The 19,507-nt window shown below is 45.2% G+C and overlaps 1 protein-coding gene across 1 annotated transcript; it reads right to left on the minus strand.

Annotated features, from left to right (window-relative positions):
- Nucleotides 1-2,869: 2,869 nt before the first annotated feature.
- Nucleotides 2,870-12,822, minus strand: LOC111233467 (protein Shroom4-like). The gene is made up of 10 exons (XM_022761289.1): nt 11,956-12,822; nt 11,386-11,910; nt 7,567-7,628; nt 5,812-6,633; nt 5,035-5,703; nt 4,251-4,377; nt 4,027-4,128; nt 3,573-3,743; nt 3,118-3,260; nt 2,870-3,026 (listed from the first exon to the last, which is right to left on the minus strand). Exons 1-10 carry the CDS (start codon nt 12,820-12,822, stop codon nt 2,870-2,872), a joined length of 3,645 nt encoding a protein of 1,214 aa, XP_022617010.1.
- Between the last annotated feature and the right edge of the window lie 6,685 nt (nt 12,823-19,507).

The raw sequence follows: 19,507 nt of genomic DNA on the forward strand, positions 1-19,507 counted from the left end.
CCCCCCCCCCCCCCGAAGGGAATACATGTCAGCACCGGACACTGAAGCAGCATAAAGAGACCGTTCACCCAGGAGAGTGTAAATCACAACAGGAGACGAAAAGCTAGTTTAAAATACTATTATTATTATTTATGGTACTTTTTTCTCACATGAGTGTTTTTGCAGTTACAAAAAGTTACAGTTACTGGTCCAACAAGCAACTTCTTCTCTCTCTCAAGTCAATAAGTTTCCAGTCGGTTTAGAAAACGGCTGTTATAATACAAGAATACACATAGTATGTACAAAACAAAACAAAAATTAACAGGTATCTCATGTTCAGGGTCGTTTGGTATTAGAACAGCAGGAATCACCTCACAAACAAACTGAGGGAATGAACAAAAACCAAGTGTGAAACTGTAACTTTTAATGAACTTCAAAGCGGGAGATGTGTTGCTTCTGAACAGAGCGGTTAACCAGTGACACTGATAACGCAGAAAATGACAAAGGTGTCTGTGTTTTCACTTAACTTCACCTTTCAACAGCCAAAATATACACGTTTCCTCTTCCAAATCCCTCCCATCACTCGTTGAGCTGCAGTGTTTTTAAACTTGATTTACTCAGACAGGCGGAGCTGAACTCTGTCCCGGCCCCACGGTTTAGGATAGCGGTTAAAGCTCGGGAGACTTTGGCAAGATCACAAATCACAAGACGTCATGGGAGGTAAGTGCAGATAGCGGTTATTTAAAGTTTAATGGAACGGGTGTGATGGTGGATAATTAACCCGAATGACAGGAATCTGCCCTTGTGTTTAAATTCCTTTTCAGTAAAGTTAATGATCAAGTTTCAAAAAACTATTTAACTCAAGTTTTAAAGGAACAGTTTGGCACTTTGGGATAAAAATTTATTCACTATCTTGCTGAGAGTAAGACGAGAAGCAGCCAGTTAGCTTAGCTTAGCATAAAGACTGGAAACAGAGGGAAACAGCTAGCCTGACTGTCATTTTTACACTTTGGTTTCTGAATGGATTAAACGCACAAGAGTGAGCTGTAACAATTAATAGATGAGCTGATGCAAAGAAAACGTATTTCCAATATTATCTTTTCTGATGTTTTAAAGACCAAACGATTAATCGATTAAGTTAAGAAAATAATCAGCAGATTAATGATAACAAAAATGATCTTTAGTTGCAGTTTTAAAGCAAAATATATCATGTTAATTAGTGAGCTTTAGCTTTAACCCTTAAACAGAGCCAGGCTAGCTGTTTCCCCCTGATTCCACTCTTTATGCTAAGCTAATATGTAGCTTCATATTGAGCGTGATGTCCAGCTTCTCGTCCAACTCTCAGTAAGAAACTTTTTTTTTTTCCTCTCAAACATCAGTCTTCAGTGAATATGAACTTCAGGATTTAAATGTCAGACAGAGTTCGGGGCCAAAAATGTTAAAAAAACAAACAAAACAAAACAACATTTTTTTAAACTTCACCGGACACTGGAACAAGCTCAACAACAAAAAACTGCAACTCCTCAGGATTCATTCCCGATCTAAATATACAGTAAACTTCGACTCTCCCTGGTCTTTTCGTTCATCTTTTACAACCGATTCCAGTCACTTCAAAAAGGGAAACTCATTATATACACATCGTATACATTATAAACACAAGTGTCTTCTGTACATAACAATCATTACGTGACAGTATAACGAGTTGGTGGAGTGTCAAACTCCACACAGTAAGACATGTTACAGCCGTAGACGTTACAGTAACGAGGAATACAAAGTGATATGATGCTAGATAATACAGTATATGTGTTTCTGAATGCAGGTGTCAGCGAGAGACTTTATACATGTAGCTAACTTCCCAGTGACAGTTAATAATGCTGCAAACGGCATGTCATTAAACTTTAGTGTTGTTAACGGAAACTCTTTCTTAGTGTGAAGCACCGAGAAAAACAAAAAGAGCTCTCCTTCGATTCTCTGAACCAGGAGATTTAAATACAAAAGAAAACAACAACAACAACAAAAAAAAAAATTAAAAAATAAGCAGCGTCTTACTGACACATTCATCAAGCGAAAATGTCTTTGGCAACATAGTGTGTGGTAAGGCATGAGCACAGTTTTACAGTACGTGTTTCAGGCACACAATGTGAAGCAAAGGGTGAAAGGTGTAGTGTGGAAACATCGCTTCAGTCTTTAACTCGGGTTTCTCACAAACAAGGATCTCCGCGATCCGATCGTCGCCATTCTCCGTCCGTCAAACGTCCTCTCTGCTCTCCGATCACAGCTCTGCAGACGAGCCGTCGATATGTTTCTGTTGTAGCTGGTGATTTATCTGATTTCTCAAGTCTGGAGTTGATGAAGACAACATGTTCTGCTCCTCAGATCCAACTTTCTTCTTCTTCTTCTTCTTCTTAGTGTCCGGCGCTGGACTTGTGCTTCTTTTGGTCTCTGTTATCTTTGCTAATCCTCAAGAGGAACAGTTTTGGACATTTTTGGGATGCTCAATATGAAGCTAAAGCCAGGAGATGGTTAGCTTAGCTTAGCATAAGGACTCCAGGATGTCACTGTGACCAGCCAACAAAGAGTCTGGCACATACACATGTTAAACTGAGCATTTAGAGGTGCTCCTGGGCTGATTTTCTTAGCTTTTGGACTGAGACATGCTAGCTGTTTCCCCTGGTTTTCATGCTTTGTGCTAAGCTAAGCTAATCAGCTGCTTGCTGTAGCTTCAGATATGAGAGTGGGATTGCATCAAAAGTCGAACTTCCTTCAAGAAACTCAACAAACATTTTTGACCGTATGTTTAAACTCTGTTTGGTCTGGTCTTCGTTTTTGTTTCGACGTTGAAACTGATTCAGAACACAGTAAATGGGACCTTTCTTCTTCATATCTTAAGTCAATAATGTCCGTATCCCATCGACATCCCCATACCCATTCCCAGCCCCAGCCCCAGACTCTCCCTCAGCCCCCTCAGCTGCTCCTCCCCCAGCCGGATCTTGTCCTCCAGCTGCCTCTGCTCCACCAGCAGAGCGGCCTTCATCTTCACAAAGTGACTGCGGAGGAAAGAAGACAAGAGATACACATTAGAAAACATGCGTCTCTACTTCCACTACAGTGCATGATGGCGTTGTGGTGTTTTTCTACCTGTAGTCTCTGTGCTGTTCGGGGGACAGGCAGCGGGCCAGCACCCGGCTGACGGCCTGCTCTCTGCGGTCAACGTGGTCCTTCAGGTCCTGGGCCTCCGACAGCTGCCTCATGAGCTGACGCTTCTTCTCCAGCAGGGGGAGCTAGAGCGCAGAGAGAGAGAGAGAGAGAGAGAGAGAGTTTGTTGACTCTTCTTGAAAGACCTTTTAATCTTCCCTTTTTTTGTCTCTTAACGTTCAATCCCTCCTATTATTGATCATCACAACCATTCTTACTATATTGGAATTCTTAGTATTATATAAAGTGCCGGCTTCTGCCCCCTTTGATCACTTGACATCATCAATATTTCAGTCCTAGTTGATGTGGCGACTGCAAGTCTTCATCAAGATTAGATGAAGCTCACGATAATTTCAAACGTTGTGTATTAACTCTCCCTCTGTCCCTCGCCTCCTCACCCTCTCGTGATGCTCCGTCTCGGGGTCCAGCGTGTCCAGCGTGGTCTCCACTCTCAGCAGCCTCCCGGACAGCGACAGCAGCAGGCTGACCACCTTGTCCAGGTCGCCGATGAACATGCGGAACTTGTCCACCTCGTTGGGCTTACACACCGACACCACCATGCTCTCCACCTGAGGACGCCGACAGGGACACGGTTCAGTACGACGTGTTGGTCACAATTTTCAACATTCAAGTTGTTTATCAAGCAGAAATATCAGCTTGTAAAATCTTTTCTCAGTTTTATGACCTTGGACTCACTGGAGTTTTTCTATTTTCTCATATTTTATAGAATAAATGATGAATGTTGTTCATCTATTAGTAAACAAACACCAGCTGCAGCTCTTAAAATAGACTAATGAGGAAGCAATAGAGCCGGTATGTGAGGTGCGTCTGTCAGGGCAAGTGTCTCCCCACCTCCTCCCCCAGCTGAGCGTTGGCTCTGATGTCTTCCTGCAGCCCCCTCTGAGCTTCTCTCAGCACGCCCAGCTTCTTGCGGAGGCTCTCCATCAGCTGTCTCTGCTCGACACAAACGGAGAATTGTTTCAACGCCACAAAATGAAAAACAACACGCAACACATGTCTGTCAAAGTGTCATGGTAACTCTGACAAAGCGGTGAGACAGCAGCCGCCGGCGCTACCTTGTACGTGAGCTCGTCGTCGTCCCTCTCTCTGTTATCGGTGAAGTCCTTCATCTGCGAGAGGAGCTGAGCCTTGGCTGCAGACGTGCTGTAGTAGGACGAACAGCTGGAGCTCGCACCAGACCGCCTGGGGGGGGGGGAGTTTATTTTATTTACACAACGATAAAAACACAAGAAACAAGACACACGGCTGTAAAATACAGCGATTACAAAAGTACATAAATAAGAGATGCAATCAATTATCCGGGCAAAGTGTGACACAAAAAGAAAAACAAAGGGGCATGTGGGAAACATCTCAACTCCAAACAAGGAAATAAATAAGACGAGAAGCCGAGAGGAAAGACAAAGACGTGACGAAACTGCGGGAGTTTACAGTGAAGATGATCAGGAGAAAAACAAAAAACATCTGTGAAGACACAAAGAATATAGAGTCGTTTTCCACTGATCATCTAAACTGAGCCCCGTCTTTTTGTCCTGTTTGGCAGCAGCTACATATCTGGCACCTGTGTCTGCAGAAAGAAAAAAAAAACATTTGTAAAGTTATCCGAAAGAGAACAAAAAAAGAAAAGAGAACTGGCTGCAGTGAGGTGCTCTGGAAAGGTTGTGGGAAAGAAGGAATGAGATTAGTGACAAGAACAGTTAGGTCTTGTACAAATCAAATGGTGTGTGTAATTAATGCACGGCACACAGCACACACACACACACACACACACACACACACACACACACACACACACACACACACACACACACACACACACTCCACCTCCTCCTCCCTCCTCACCTGTCCAAGCTGTCTGTGTTGGGCTCCATGGTTTGGTAGGCTCCTCTCCAGCTCTCCGTGCCCGACTCTCCTTCACTGCTTTGGGGGAACAGCTCCTCCAGGCTCAGCCTCTCTCTGCCGCTCTCCCCGGTCTCCAGCTCCTCCTCCAGGGAGCCGCTCTCCGCCCTGGTCCGGCGCGACGGCGAGGCCTCAGAATCCGGTAAGGTGTCGATGTCCGTCTCCAGGACGGTGACCGGCAGCGCGAAGCACGGGAGCTCGCTGGTGATCGGCTCAGCCTCCGCCGGGAGCTCCTCCTCCTGGAAATCGTCGATGTCAGTCTCCATCGGGACGTCCAGGTCGGCCTCCAGGCTGTGCACGGGACTCGGGCTGAGGGTCGTCTCGGATTCGGCTCCTGGTTCTGGGATCTTCTGCCGCTCTTCGGTCTGGAAGCCTCTGCTCATACGGAGCTGTTGCTGCTGCTCATAGTCCATGGTGAAGTAGGACTCAGGAGGGAAAACCCCACCAACACCTCCGTTTTGTATTTCAGGAGGAAGTGCTGTGTCGCTATGAACTCTGGGAGATGAGGATCTCTCCCACTCGGCTCCAGGTCTCACGTTGTGCTGCTGCTTGTGAGGTTTCACTGTTATCCGGTCCTGGTCTGGACCGTGGCCGACGTAAACCTCCGAGAAACTGCAGAGACACAGACGATCGATTAATCAAATACAGAAATAACACGTGTCAATTAACAAACTGTTGAAATTAATTTACTCATTTATAGTTATTTTCCTCCCGTCTCACCTGCTCGTGTCTGTTGGTGGCGGTAGAGACGACACAAACTCCACCCTCTCCTGCTGTCCTCCGTACGAGCTCCTCAGGTTCCCCTCCCTCTCTCTCTGGGGCGGGGCCACCGGTCTGAAGGACCGTCTGGAGAACATAGGACTGGGTGGAGCAACAGTAAAGGACCGCTCCTGAAACTGAGCCTCGCCCTGATTGGACGGGGCGTGGGGGAAAGGGTGTTCCTGGGTTTGGGTTTGGTGGCAGCTGCAGCGGGGGCAGCCCTCCGCCACTTCCTGCCGCTCCGGGGGAAGACTGTACGACCTCTGCCTGGACGTATCAGCAGGAGGGATGTATGAGGAGGAGTGAGTCGGATAGTGTCCGTCTGCGGCGCCGAAGGAGGGAGGGATGGCTTGAGGAGCAGTAGATGAAGAGGAGGAGGAGGTGGAGGAGGGAGAGGAGGGGAACAGGGTGTGGTGAGATGCGCGCCTGCGGTGGAACTGCTCCCACTTCGGGGGCGGCGGTCTCGGGGGAGGCGGCGTCTTCTTCCTGTTTTGCCTGGCAGTGCTTGCTGCTTCTCCTCCCCTGACCCCGCCCGCTCCCTCCTCCACCTCGCTCAGGGTCTGACTGGTCGCTACGGAAATCGACGGCGACCAGCGGTGGCTGCTGTCGAAGCGGAGGTCATTTTCGGACATGGCTCGCCCCCGGAGCGCAAGAGGAGCCGGCGGCGGAGCGAACGCGTAGCCGTTGCGGTCGGCGCTGCCCCATCGGCTCTGGTGGGGGGGCTGCTGGTGCTGACTGACGCTCTCTGGTGGTCTGGACTCCCGTCTCCAGCTTGGGTAGTCCCTGTGATGGAGCGACAGAGTCAATAAACAAATACAGAACAAATCAATCCGTCTATCTATCTTGCTATAACATTAAAGGAATAGTTCAACATTTGGAGACTCAACCAACGATGCCCTTATAAAGCAGATTAGCTGGTTATGTGTGTTAAACCCTTAATAATCAATAACTAAAGATGATTCCTCTCATAGACTGAATCTGGCAACCCACACTGAACGATCCCTTTCAATATCAATTATTAAAATCCTCATTAAATGGTTTAAAACAAGTCAAAAACTGGCAATCACCTTTTGAGCACAGAAAAATAACAAAATACCCAGAATTCTCATTCAAAGTAAAGAAAACTGTTCTTAATTTTGGCCGGTGACTGTGTATTCAGTGTATTCACGTAGGACCCCACCGCTCACCGGACACAGCTGGGTTTTCAGAGCCTTGACGGATGAGTGGCAGAACATTTCCTTTAGAGAAAGTGGTTAAATTACAGTCTGTGTTTCCCTTATTGCATCCCAGGCTCAGTCAACTGTTTCTGTCTCAGGTCAAATACGAGTGGAGGCCCCCCTTTACGAGCCATGCATGTCCCGAAAGCCCCCCTGCATGCTAACGTACAGGAATCACCACCCAACCACATATCATTATGGTCACATTTTAAGCATGGATGATTGCTCTGCACACTTAGACCTCATTATAGTCAAATCACAGCCAGGCATGACTGAGCGGGGTTTCCGCCTGCCAGTGCACAATGGGCCGACCCCACCTAGTGTCTCTGGAGACTCACTTAGAGACAATCAGACAGAGATGGAGCGAGTGTGTGTCAGCGCTGCCATGTCAGAGAGGCAGAGTCACAAATCTAGAAGATCATCAAGTCAGAAACGAGACGTTTATATGAATGTGTGCGTCTGCGTTTGCACTCTGTGGTTGAGAAAGGAAGTGGCTCACCTCTCCGTCAGGCTGTACTTCCTGTTGAGCTTGGTCGTTTCCTGTTGCCGGGCGGGATACGTCTGTGGAAGAGATTTAAGGCCGGTTAATAACAGCAAAGGAATGAAGGAAGGCTTCAGTCTGGTCTGCAAAGTGTTGGTCAGCACACTTTCACGCTGAAGGGAAGTGGGTGTGTCCCTCCACCCTGCAGTACACTTCAGTGGTGATAAGGCTCATGGGGTGGGGGCATTTTCTGCTGAATCTGAACAATTTCATGCCAAAAACCCGTAAACCGCCTCTTTACCTTCATATCAATATCTTTAAAAACACGTTATTTGTGACTTCTCTTCTCTAAAATTGTTTTATTTTCTATCATATAGTCTTTGATGTCGACTGATTCAAATTGGATTAAAAAAATCCAACAAATATTCACATTTGAGAAAGTGGCACCGGTTAAGTTTTTGGCATTTTTGCTTAAAAACAGCAATTAATTGATTATCAAAATGGTTGCCAATTAATTTTCTGTCAATTAATCATTTCTTGTTTCAGCTTTATCTTTATCTTGTTGCATCCTTGCGTTTAAATTTTAATACAGCTCAGTCGTGTTTGTATTTTATTTCACTCCACGCTTCGCTTTCTGTTTACCACTTTGTATCTTGACGGAATGATCCAGTCCACTCAATAGCCTTCTTCCCGAGCTTTCAACTGCACTGGATGCAGTTAAAAGTTATGATTATTTTGTATATTTTATATTTCAAAACGTCATTGTGAATGTATGTGGGTCAATGTGGAGACTGAAAGAGTTACTGTGGACGATATATCGTTTTTTTAAACTCACAAATATCAATAATATCAGTGTTGGCCAAAGAATCCAGTATCTGTGTGGCTACAGTGAGCACTACTGTTATCATTATCAAACACAGACGTTCTTTTAACTCATTTAAATTGACCTGTAGCATCTAAAACCTCATAGAAAAAGACTAAAACTTCCCACTGAACCCAAGTCACCAGGACAGACAGATAAAGAAAGAGGAAAAAGAAACGAGTGCAGCAGCAGGAAGTCTGACGGCTTTGTTTCCAGAGTTTCTGATAAAGTTATTTGTTGTTGATCTAAGAACTAATACGAGGTTTTACTCATTACGGCTGCGGCACAGGATACGTCTGTACAATGCATTGGGTTATTACCCCACCGGTGGAATGCTGAACGAACTCATTGCACTCTCATCACCGCTCAGAGATACAAGCAGCCAGTAGATCCGCACACAAGAGGCAGGGATCGGCTGCACAAACACACCGGTGGGGCCCCCGCACACGCACACACACGCACACACACACACACACTGATTCCTGTGCAGAGATATTTTCTGACCGTCTGTGATGCAAACCTGAACCTTCAGCTGGTATTTCTGTTGGAGAGGTGGGATGAATTTAACATATTTGGCCGTCGCCTGTTGTAAACAGAGCGCAAAATCCATTAAATGGTAACGACTGATAATAAGCTCAAGTACCTGGATGTGGCAGTTCTTCATTTAAAGTCACTGTCTCTTGGGCTTTAAAAAGTGCATTAAGTAATTCATGGCTTCTTCTGGCTTCTATTGGTGAATACCAGGAATTAAAGCTTCCATACTTGGGCAAACGCCGGACTGTTTCTTGGCGTAGAGCAGAGACTTCTGGGGCATTTTGCTAAAACGACCGAAATCTTTAAATAACCCTTTAACCGACTAACAAAACATACACCTTAAATCCAATATATTAATGAGCACTGTGAAAGTGTTTCATTTTGATTATAATGACCATCACGCACGAAATGTTTTCCGCAGGGATCTAAATAAAATGAATGTCCTCTGGGAAAAGGGCAAATTGCATCAAAGTGTAGATTTAATGTTCATGTAATGAGGTGAGATGTGAAAAAAAATAATCAAATCTAATAGTCTTAAATTTTTGCCAAAAACAATTCAACTTAACTATTTCCAAATATTTCTGAAAAGCAGCTGTGCTTCTCCAGCGAGAGCCCAACTGAGTGACAGACCATGAATAATAATATTATTATAATATTATAATATTATTTTGACAATCAGTTTCCTTCCTCTTTCCAAATGATATGAACGCACACACGTTGCTGAATGTACCTCATTCAAAATGGGATCATGCGTGTGAGACTGTTCTTACATGTACACCTTGATAGGTGTGTGTTTCCTTTTGGATAAGTGCGTTTCCATGTGTGTGTGTGTGTGTGTGCCTCTGCAGAAGGTCTTATCACAGCTTTGTAGTCCATCCAACACATCTGTTATTGTTAAAGATATTGGAACGTCGTCAGCAGCAGATATGAAACAAAAATTCCACGCTTGAGGTTATCGCTGTGGCATCACGCTAACAACCTTTCATTTGAAACGGAGCCCAACATGGAGGAAGCCAGGGTTCAAGGCCCCCCCCCCGAGGCTAAAGCGCGCCGAAAACCCACACGAAAACAACAACACAGTGTCAGTTTGGACCAAATATCTGCTGAACTGAAGACGCATTTAGTCCAAAACAAACGTCAGTTTGGCTTTGCTCAGCGTTAACCGATAAGGTTACTAATAGGTTGAAGTTCACAGGAGTTTCTTAAGTTCGGACGAAGGGGCTGCACCCCCTGCCAAGTAACTTGAATCAATTTGTGGTAAAGAGGTAACCCAAAGCTGCTATTATCGCTTACACAAGTGTCCGCCGCTGTTGCCCAATCTCCCTCAGTTCCATGAACTATTTCAGTGATCCGCTGAATTTTCAATGAGAATTTCAGACTTTCACCACACGCGGGACGCAAGGTTCAACTTCAAACCAACCATTCAGCCGCGGAGTACTTGGACCAAGTGGACCACTTAGCTCCAACATCCAAGAGGGGCCACTCAATCCCTTTTCTGGTGCTGGTTTAAAGAACCAAGATAGTTTTCAGTCTCCAGTGGTTGTTCCAGCTCGGTCCAAACCCACAGTCTGATTTCACTGCAAAGTTTAACTTTCACTCTGAAAGGCGTTGCTTGGTTTCAGTGCTGCTGGGGCACAGGCTGTTATTTAGCTTAGCATGCCTGCTGCTGGAAATTGGTTTTGAGGCCAGCAGGCTTGTAAACATAGTTGTTAATGGATGTAGTTAGAACCTCTAACATGTCGATATGGACTGATGCCTTGACTTTTTTCGGGACTTTTACTTGAATACAGAAATAAAGTTATAAGTAATGTTGATAATAATGTTTTGGCTGTAGCTCATGTAAGAGAAGATCGATACCACTTTGTTATCTGTTAAGCCGTTAAGTGTGTAGCTTAGTTTAGCATAAAGACTGAAAACAGTGTAAAAAAAACAACTTGTAAAATGACAATTTGTGGTTTTACAGTGGGTGCAGGACAAAGTAGATATAACCTGTGAATTCGGGACAGAAACAAATCAAATATACTACTATACAGCATAAAACATGGATGCCCAAATAAATGGACTGTACGTACACCACACTTCACTGACCTCCACCAGATGCTATAGTCCCATAAAATATCCTTCACATACTGTAGTAGCTTTTTATAAGAAGAACGTTTTGATTTAATCCATCTGAGAAATAAGTAGAAAACGCCTACAGCCTGTTTTTAAAGCTTCGGCCCGACTCTCACTGAACATGCGTGAAGCCAGAATGAGACTGACCCACTCTCTTTGTCTATAAACCTGACAAAGTCCAGTTTATAATCCAGATCCCAGGACAACACACTCCTGCTGAGAGCTAACCTGGCAACCCCTGACTCCTTCATGAACCTCATAAATACAGTGTGTCTTTCACCAATGGTGTAACAGGAACAGGCTTGTGTTTGTGAGCGCTCTCTTACCTCTGTAGGCGTGTAGCTCCTTGCTGTGTATCCCTGGTGCTGAGGTGGATGGTTCCCCAGGTGCTGAGAGGTGTTGTTGACCGGGTAAAAAGCCGACCGCGGGACTTGATTCTGGGTTTGGCTGTGGGAGAACGCCTGAGGCTTGGGCTGGAAGTTGTGGAAGCTGTCTTGATGGTTTTCTTTGATGGCAGAATTGCCGTAAAACTCGTGATGTGAGGCGAGCTGGGCTTCTTCTTCTTCCCTTTCCTTTTCTCTTTCCCTCTCCAGCTCTTTCTCTCTTTCTGCCTTGAGTCGTTCCTTCTCTCTGGCCCTCTCCATCTCTTTTTCTCTCTCTAGCTCAAGCTCCCTCTCGCTTTCCCTTTCCCACTGTCTCACCCTCTCCTCTCGCTCCTTCTCCCGCTGAATCTCCCTCAGCTTTGCCCTCTCAGTTTCTAATTCCCTCTCTTGCCTTTCCTTCTCCTGCTGCCTCTCCGATTCTCTCAACCTCTCCTCCCGTTCCCTTGCCCTCTTCTCCCTCTCCCTCACCTGTTCCCTCTCCTTCTCTTTCTGCCTCTCCCTGCTGGTACTAACAGACTGCCTCCTGGTCTCCATGGTGTTTGGCAGGGAGCTCTGCTGCTGAAGTCCCCCCTGGTAGGAGTATCTCCTTTGGTTTGGGTGCAGACCGAGCTCCCCTCCCTGCTGCTCAGAGTGGTTGGGGTGTTTTTTCTGCCGACGACTGAACAAACTCAAAACATTTGACCCAGACACGCCTTTGCTTGTCTCCTCGAAGAACTTCATCCTATCTGCAAATGGAAGGATATCAGTCTCTTCCATCCGAGAACATGAAGAGGAGCGACTGTAGGAGGAGGAGGTAAAAGCACAAACCCCATGCCGGGACCCTGTTACCCCCAACACCCTCTCACCCAGGACTCTACACCGTCGGTCTGGTTCTGGTTCTGGTTCTGGCTGGAGTTTATGCTCGGGGGTCCAACGCCAGCGGCGGGCTTTGCCGGCAGGAGCTGGCTCTTCCACGACTCGGATGCCGACACCAAAACTGGGCACGCCTGGGTCCAGAATCTGGACAGACCTGGACACGTTGTTGTTTTGAGTGTAGGTTGTTGACTGAGGCTGAGTTGGCGAAGCATCGTGGATTGATTCAGTGGAAGGGTTTGATTTCTCGACTGGTGCTGTCGTCCTGAGATCTTGGGGGCTTACAGGTGAGGCAAATGCAACTTTGGTACTCCTTTCCTGGGCGGGCACACCTGCGTCTGTCTCCTCTTCATGGAGATCTGGACCCTCCTCCTGGACAGTCTCCCCACTACAGAGCAACCCCCCTGGGCCACGGCTGCTCTGAAGCTGGGCCTTTTTCCTCTGGATCTCATTGCGGAGGTTGGTAGCAAATCGCTCACTGCGGCGACGGTTACGCCGATGGTTCCTCGACGAGTTTGACTTCTTCATAGCTGCCTCTCCCTCTACATCCTCCTCTTTTTTCCCTCCACCTCTTCCTCTTTCCACTCTCTGCTCCTCCAGTAAAGTATCCATACTGGCAGCAGCACTAAGAGGTTCAAAATCTTTCTCCAATATCTGGTCGGAGCTCAACCTTCCCTGGGTTGATGATCCACTGGGGTCTCCTGGTACGCTCACAGAGCGGCCCCACGGGTGAAGATGCTGTATTGGGGAGAGGGACTCGCCATTTACACCCAACCCTTCCATCCTCGCATTTGAATCCCCATCTTCCCCGTCCCCTTCCAAGAACACAGATCCTGGGGTCGAACACCGGCTGCCTCCCCATTTGTTTGATGGGGCATTGACGTGGTTGTAATCCGAAGGGTTTGACTGGTTGCAAGGCTCCAACGAGGAGCCGTCACTGTCAAACTGCAATAACTGAAGCTGTGTGGCGAGGAGCTTCTCGGGAGCGCTGTGCCGGTGCTTGGTCGGGGAGGATTCTGCGGGTAAGGAGCCAGGAGGAGAGGAGGTGATGGGGACTAAGGAGGCTATCACTTGGTCAGAAAGATAATCTGAGGTGGTCTCTAAATTGTGGTCTTGATTATCACTTGTGTCACATCTGATATGTATAATGTCTTTAGTCTGTCTTTGGCTATAGTGCGAGTCCAAGGTATCCTCTTTGAAAGTTCCTGTTTTGTCGCCTTCTTCTGGCGCAGAGAAGCCGTTGTGAATTCCTGATTCAACATTCGGAGAGGACTTGTTTTCGTCATAGTACGAAGAAACATTGGGAATTTCGATCGGAGCAGAAGCACAACGTTTGTTGGCGACATTGGGGCGACTCCGGGTTGCCCTAAAACTGTCCTTTCTGGTTGGAGGTTGAGGAGGGTTCATCTTTCTCCCCGCTCCTACATCTCCATTTCTTATGATCTCAAAGTCTCCTCCCCTCCGCTCCTCCTCGTAACAGCAAGACGAAGGCCTCTCTTTCACCTTGACGGGCCTCGGCCGCGGCCTGGTCAGCGATCTGGATTTGTGCGCAATCAGCTGCGCCTCATCCGGGGCCTCGCCAGCTGAACTCCCCAGGGCTGAGGTGTCGCCACCCGGGTAGCCTCGACAAGCCGGCCCCAGGCTCTGGAGGAGGTTATCCATGGAGCAGGCTTCACCGGGCCTCAGTGGCACGGTGGCGTAGTCGGATGTGTTTGAGCTGGCGGAGAAGGAGCTGTAGGCAGAGTCTCTCTTGTTGTTGAAGAGGGTGGGGTCCACGGGTGAATTATGGGAGTCGGAGTACGGCTGCGCGGTGGGTGTCGGCGTGTCCAAGCTCTCCATGGAGCCGAGGGAACTGCTTCGGTCAGTGGAGGAGTAAGGTCTGGAAAGCTGACCCCACTGCATGGACAAGTCACTGCAGAGAGAGGAAGACAGAGCAGATCAACTTAATTGTTTCAAAAACAGACATCAGCTCTCCCTTTGGGACGTTTAGCTGTTCGTCACGCAAAAAGGAAACTGACGTCACCTCGGTCTCTGGGAACTTGCACTGGGCATTTGTCATTATAAATCTCAAGAGACATCACACTAGAAGAAACACTTAAAATAAAGCATGCTATTTTATCCAAGTTAGAGAAACTTCAATGCCTCCTAAGTGAAGGCAGTATTAGATCACTCCTTGAATGACAAAATGCTTCACGCTTTTATAGACTAACATACAATAAGTCATCTTTAATTTTCAAGTGGCAAGCTCTGTTTTCCCCCCCAAGACATATACGGTGTATCCTTCAGGAATTCAACATTCGAACTGTAATACTGGGGAATCTGTTTTCTATCATCCCTGAGCTGAAGATCCAGGGCAGCCCCATGTGTTTTTAAAGACCCTCGGAGGAAGCCTCTTTAGGCGGAGAGGGATTTCCTCCTCATCAACTCCTACTGCCTGGAGTCAAACTCTCTAAGTCATCTCTTGATTCCTCTCATCCTCTTTCTTCTTCCTCTTTCATTCCTCTCTTCCTCTTGTGGATTCCTCCTGTCCAATCTCCTTCACATCAGATTTATTTCAAAACTGCATTTTTGCAAAACAGACAAAACGTACTCACCGAAAGTGATGTTTTACTCACTAATGACAACTAACAGAAAAAGTAAAGTCGATACAGCCGATACTCATTAATCACAAACTTGCTTCAGAGGGCTTTACAATCTAAAAATACCGTACGTCACTCTCTATTACCACTTGATTCAGATAAGGAAAAACTCCCCAAAAACTATTTAACAAGGGAAAAATGGGAGGAAGAGCCACAGAGGAAGGTTTCCTCCTCTACAATAGACAGACATGTAATAAATGTCACATATATCAAATGTTGTGGACTGAACGCCAGGCAGCCACAATGTCCGGGGTTTGAATCTGACCTGCGACCTCTGCTGAACATCACCTTCCATCTTCCTCTTTCTGTTCCCTTTTACTTTTCACTTTCTAATGATAAAATATTGGAAAAATTACACAAAAAGAAAAAAAGAGAAAAACTAAATTTCCCAACAACAATACCAACTAATCGGAGAAAACCACTTTAAGACAAAATGAAGGGGGGGGGCAACGACCCAATGTTCTTGTGCTTGGTTCGAATCCAACTCGTAAAGGGCTCAACAAAAAAATCTGCAGACATTTTATTGTGGTATTTCTTTTTTCTTTTAAAGAAGAAAGTGGTCACTCACCCTTTCTTTGCTGTCTTATTTAAACAATAGGGGAAGTTGCCAAGGAGACAGAGGAGGGTGGTGGTGGTGGTGGTGGTGGGGGCCTTTAAAGAGGCTTTGATCTCAAACCAGTATGAGAGGGAAATAACTGGCAGACTATCTCCAGGCTCCTTCTGTGGTATTTATGGTTTACAATCCATGCAAAGATCTGAAAACTGATGGGTTTGGTTCTCCTTGTAAAGTAAAAGTATCCAACCACTGCTTACTCATCAACACATGATTTTTGTTGCTCACGTAGGAAAATATTTTAGCGGTCTGGTCATTTGTCTTTTCATGCTCTTACCATTACTCTGCATAAATAAAATCCATTGAATTCCTAAAGGAGCACGGCGAGGTTTCGCATGTTTTGGCTCATGTATTACAATGATGAAACAGCATAACTAGCTAATCTCGTCACCCTACCTTCTAGAGAGGCCCTGCGTCAAAATGTGGTTTTTAGACCTTTATGTTTTTGTGTATAACGTCCTGACATGGAAACTATCCCTAAATATTGTAGGCTTTGTTTACTGAATTACTTAAACCCTGGAGCCAGATACTCATAGCTCATTAAATTAATTTTTTAAGCAACGATTCCAAACACTTCCTGGTTCCAGGGTCTTAAATGTGGGAATTTGGAAATTTTGGACCATTTAATGGCGTCATCTAGTGCTGTCAGTTTCTGTGACGGCCTTTAATCACTGTTTTCTGATGGTTTATAGACTGAAAGATTCATCAATTAATCAAGGAAATAATATGAAGGTTAATCGATAATCAAAAATAATAATTAATGGCAGCCCTAAACTAACAGGTAAAGTGGCCATGTTCACTGTGATGAAATACAAAACTCTAGCAGTTTCAAGAGTCAAGAGGTTTTCATACTGTCCTGACACACAAAACACACAAGAAACTACTGATCTAAAAACAAAGGAAGACTCTACTCTGACTAGTGGGGAAAATAAGTTTCATTATCTGCATGAGAACATCATCTCTGAAGGAAGTGAGCCATGAATGAGAAAGCAGAGGCTGCTGTATAGATTTGACCTGGCTGACAGAAAGAGGAAGAAAGGAAATGAGACGGGAGCTGGACAGGAAATGACAGTCACTCCTGTCCAATCAGACGTCAATGTGGAACATGTGAGTGTGAGGGTTGACACAGATAAACCTGCACCCACGGGCACACACAAATACACAACGGGGCATGTGAGATTGTGATTGGATTAATTCTTCAAACAATCTTCTTACTTTGTATTAGTGTTTATTTGCAAACACACACACACTTGTTTAGTGTTGAAATTAACACACACACACACACACACACACATACACACACACAGATGCAGACTGTACAAAATGTCCTTCACACAAACACAGTTTATTGAATGTCTTCCTCTCTTTGTCCACATGTTCTGGTGGTCACATGCCATTGTCCAGAGTTATGCCGGGAGCTGCCTCCTCATCAGATGATGTGTGTGTGCGTGTGTGTGTGTGTGTGCGTGTGCGCGTGTGTATGCGATGAGATCAGGCAGGAGACACCGTGGGAATAAGAGACCCACACACACACACACACACACACACACACACACACCACCATCTAATCCATGTGGGACTATTAAATCTAATAGCGGTACATTATATCACCGATACTTATCAAAAGGAGAACAGTATGAGCCACTGACGTCCCATGAAGCTGACAAACAAAGGGATAACAGCTATTTTTATTGTGAGTCAATATACACACTGCAGTTACTTCCTCTTTCCCCTCTAAAGGCTTACAGTTTAGCTTTGTGAGCTCATGCTGTAACACAAAGACTACTGTACCTACATAACTTCCATTATTATATTTAGATCTGAATAGATTCATTTATCTATTGATATTAATGATGGAATGAATAACGAGCGATTATTTTGATAACTGATTAATCATTTATGGAATTTTTCAAGCAAAAATGCCAACGAGTGCTGCTTCTTAATTGAACATCGTGACATTTTCATGTTTTTCTTGGACTCATATGATTGTAAACTGCATATTTTTGGCTTTTGGACTGTTGGTTGGAAAAACAAGCAATCTGAAGATGTCGTCTTGGGCTTCAGAAAAATGTAGTGTACATTTTTTTTTTTTACCATTTTCCCAGGTTCTGTGGACCAAACAGTTACTCAATTAATCTAGAAAAAATAACTTTCAGATTCATCAATAATGAAAATAATAGTTAGCTGCAGCCCTAAATATATTATGGTCCATTAGCATATGATTCAACAGTGGCTTCTTTTGGGACAATGCTGCTTAGCAGTAATACTTTTAAAGTGAGACTATATAGATTTGGAAAGAAAAAATAAAATCTTCCACTTCCTCAAATAAAAAGTTGAATTTACAAGCAGAAAAATAATATACAGCTTTATCTGCTCTGGTATGACCAGTAGCTTGTGGTGGCTAATGTTGAGTAATATTAGCAAATTACTGTTACTCTAAGCCTCATAGCCTCAAATCAAACAGACAAAACTTCCACCTGGCCCCCAAAAGACAGACAGACAAAGAGCAGGTCACCGGGGGATCTGATTGGTTTTCACTTTGGAATGTTGAAATAGAATCCAAAAATAGACCAATAGGCTTCCTGCGTGGGCAGTGTTGACATAAGAACATGGTGATGTCACCTGTTTCCTGGCAATTGTTGGCTAAACCCCCGGGCAGTAACTTAACAGCCAACGTCCCACGGAGTCATAGGATCAAAGTGTATGATTCAAAACTACTTTTTGATTTTTTTTTAATAAGTGAAACATATAACCCTAACCCTAACCAACTGTCAATAAGAATCAGTTTATTATTAACTGGGGAGTGATGAGGAAACAAAGTGGTGTCACGTTCAAGGTAATTAAATTGTCCATATATTAGTCTATGAAGTTATACAATCATCATTATTATAGTTATAAATCAAGTCATTATTGTCTGTGTTGACACTTGAGGACAACAGCCATGAACAATGAGTTATGAGTGATGAATAATCACATATCATTAACCTGAGAGATGTTGTCTCACCTGTTGTCAGTTGTGTGCCAGGGTAGTGTGTAGGGGCCGGGGTGGAGCTGCATGGCAGACGGAGGCGGAGGAGGGGGGAGTGGAGGGGAGTCGGCGGAGGGGAGGCAGGGCAGAGGAGGAGGAGGAGGAGGAGGAGATGGAGGAGGGGGAGGGAGGGGCAGCTCCGATAGCTTTGCCAGGTGCCAGGAGTGGGGCCTGATGAGAGGAACGTTGCGCCTGTGGAGACGAGAGGGAGAAAGTCAGGTGAGGATCGGTGACAGCGAAGGACCAACAAGGCGTGTCCTGAATTTAATTTACAGAGGTCAGACTTAAATCACACTCTGGAAATGCAACTCTGCAGAGTTTTCACATACACCTCGAGGCCTTTTACACATCCCATAATACTGCATCACATATCTGGATTGTGTAAACTCCTGCTGGCGATTGTTAAGACTCACAATTCACCCTAAAAGGCAAATCGATGGCCGTCTTTCTCCATTAGAATATAATCCTCCCTTATTTTAAATAAGTATTATCTTGTAAAAATGCACTTCTGGCATATAGACTGAAATCAGACTTTGCTTTCCTGAGTCAAAATGATCCTCAACATCCCCCACAAGTCTTAAAACGTCTCATTTTCCCACAGTATCCACAAAACCACTGCTCATTTCATGTGTTCACTTTCAGGTTAGATCTGTGACTGTGAGGTAACTCGGATGACCTGCTCTTTATTACGTGCGCTAAGTTTTTTATTCCGGGGTCATTAAGTTGGATATATATTCATGGACATGGTCACACTGCGTTTTAACAGAGCGTTTATGTAAATGTTTGCACAGACAACACGGACTGTGCTCAAATGCTGTTTGGTTGTGAACCCTCCCAGCGTAACTATACTACAATGCAGCAGAGCTAAATGAAGGTTGTCGTCTTTTTCCCATGATGACTAATGTCATTTCCTTTTTGTACATTTAGTTTTTC

This window comes from Seriola dumerili, unplaced genomic scaffold, assembly GCF_002260705.1.
Source record: "Seriola dumerili isolate Sdu_G_001 unplaced genomic scaffold, Sdu_1.0 BDQW01000393.1, whole genome shotgun sequence".
In the NCBI taxonomy this organism is placed as follows: Eukaryota; Metazoa; Chordata; class Actinopteri; order Carangiformes; family Carangidae; genus Seriola; species Seriola dumerili.

Excerpts from the sequence above, each read along its gene's own strand:
- LOC111233467 (XM_022761289.1), bottom strand. The coding sequence starts at position 12,822 with ATGAAGAAGTCAAACTCGTCGAGGAACCATCGGCGTAACCGTCGCCGC. Across the intron at positions 7,629-11,385 it reads GGAGCTACACGCCTACAGAG|ACGTATCCCGCCCGGCAACA; the intron begins GTAAGAGAGCGC and ends TCTCTTCCACAG. Across the intron at positions 3,744-4,026 it reads ACGCTCAGCTGGGGGAGGAG|GTGGAGAGCATGGTGGTGTC; the intron begins GTGGGGAGACAC and ends CGGCGTCCTCAG.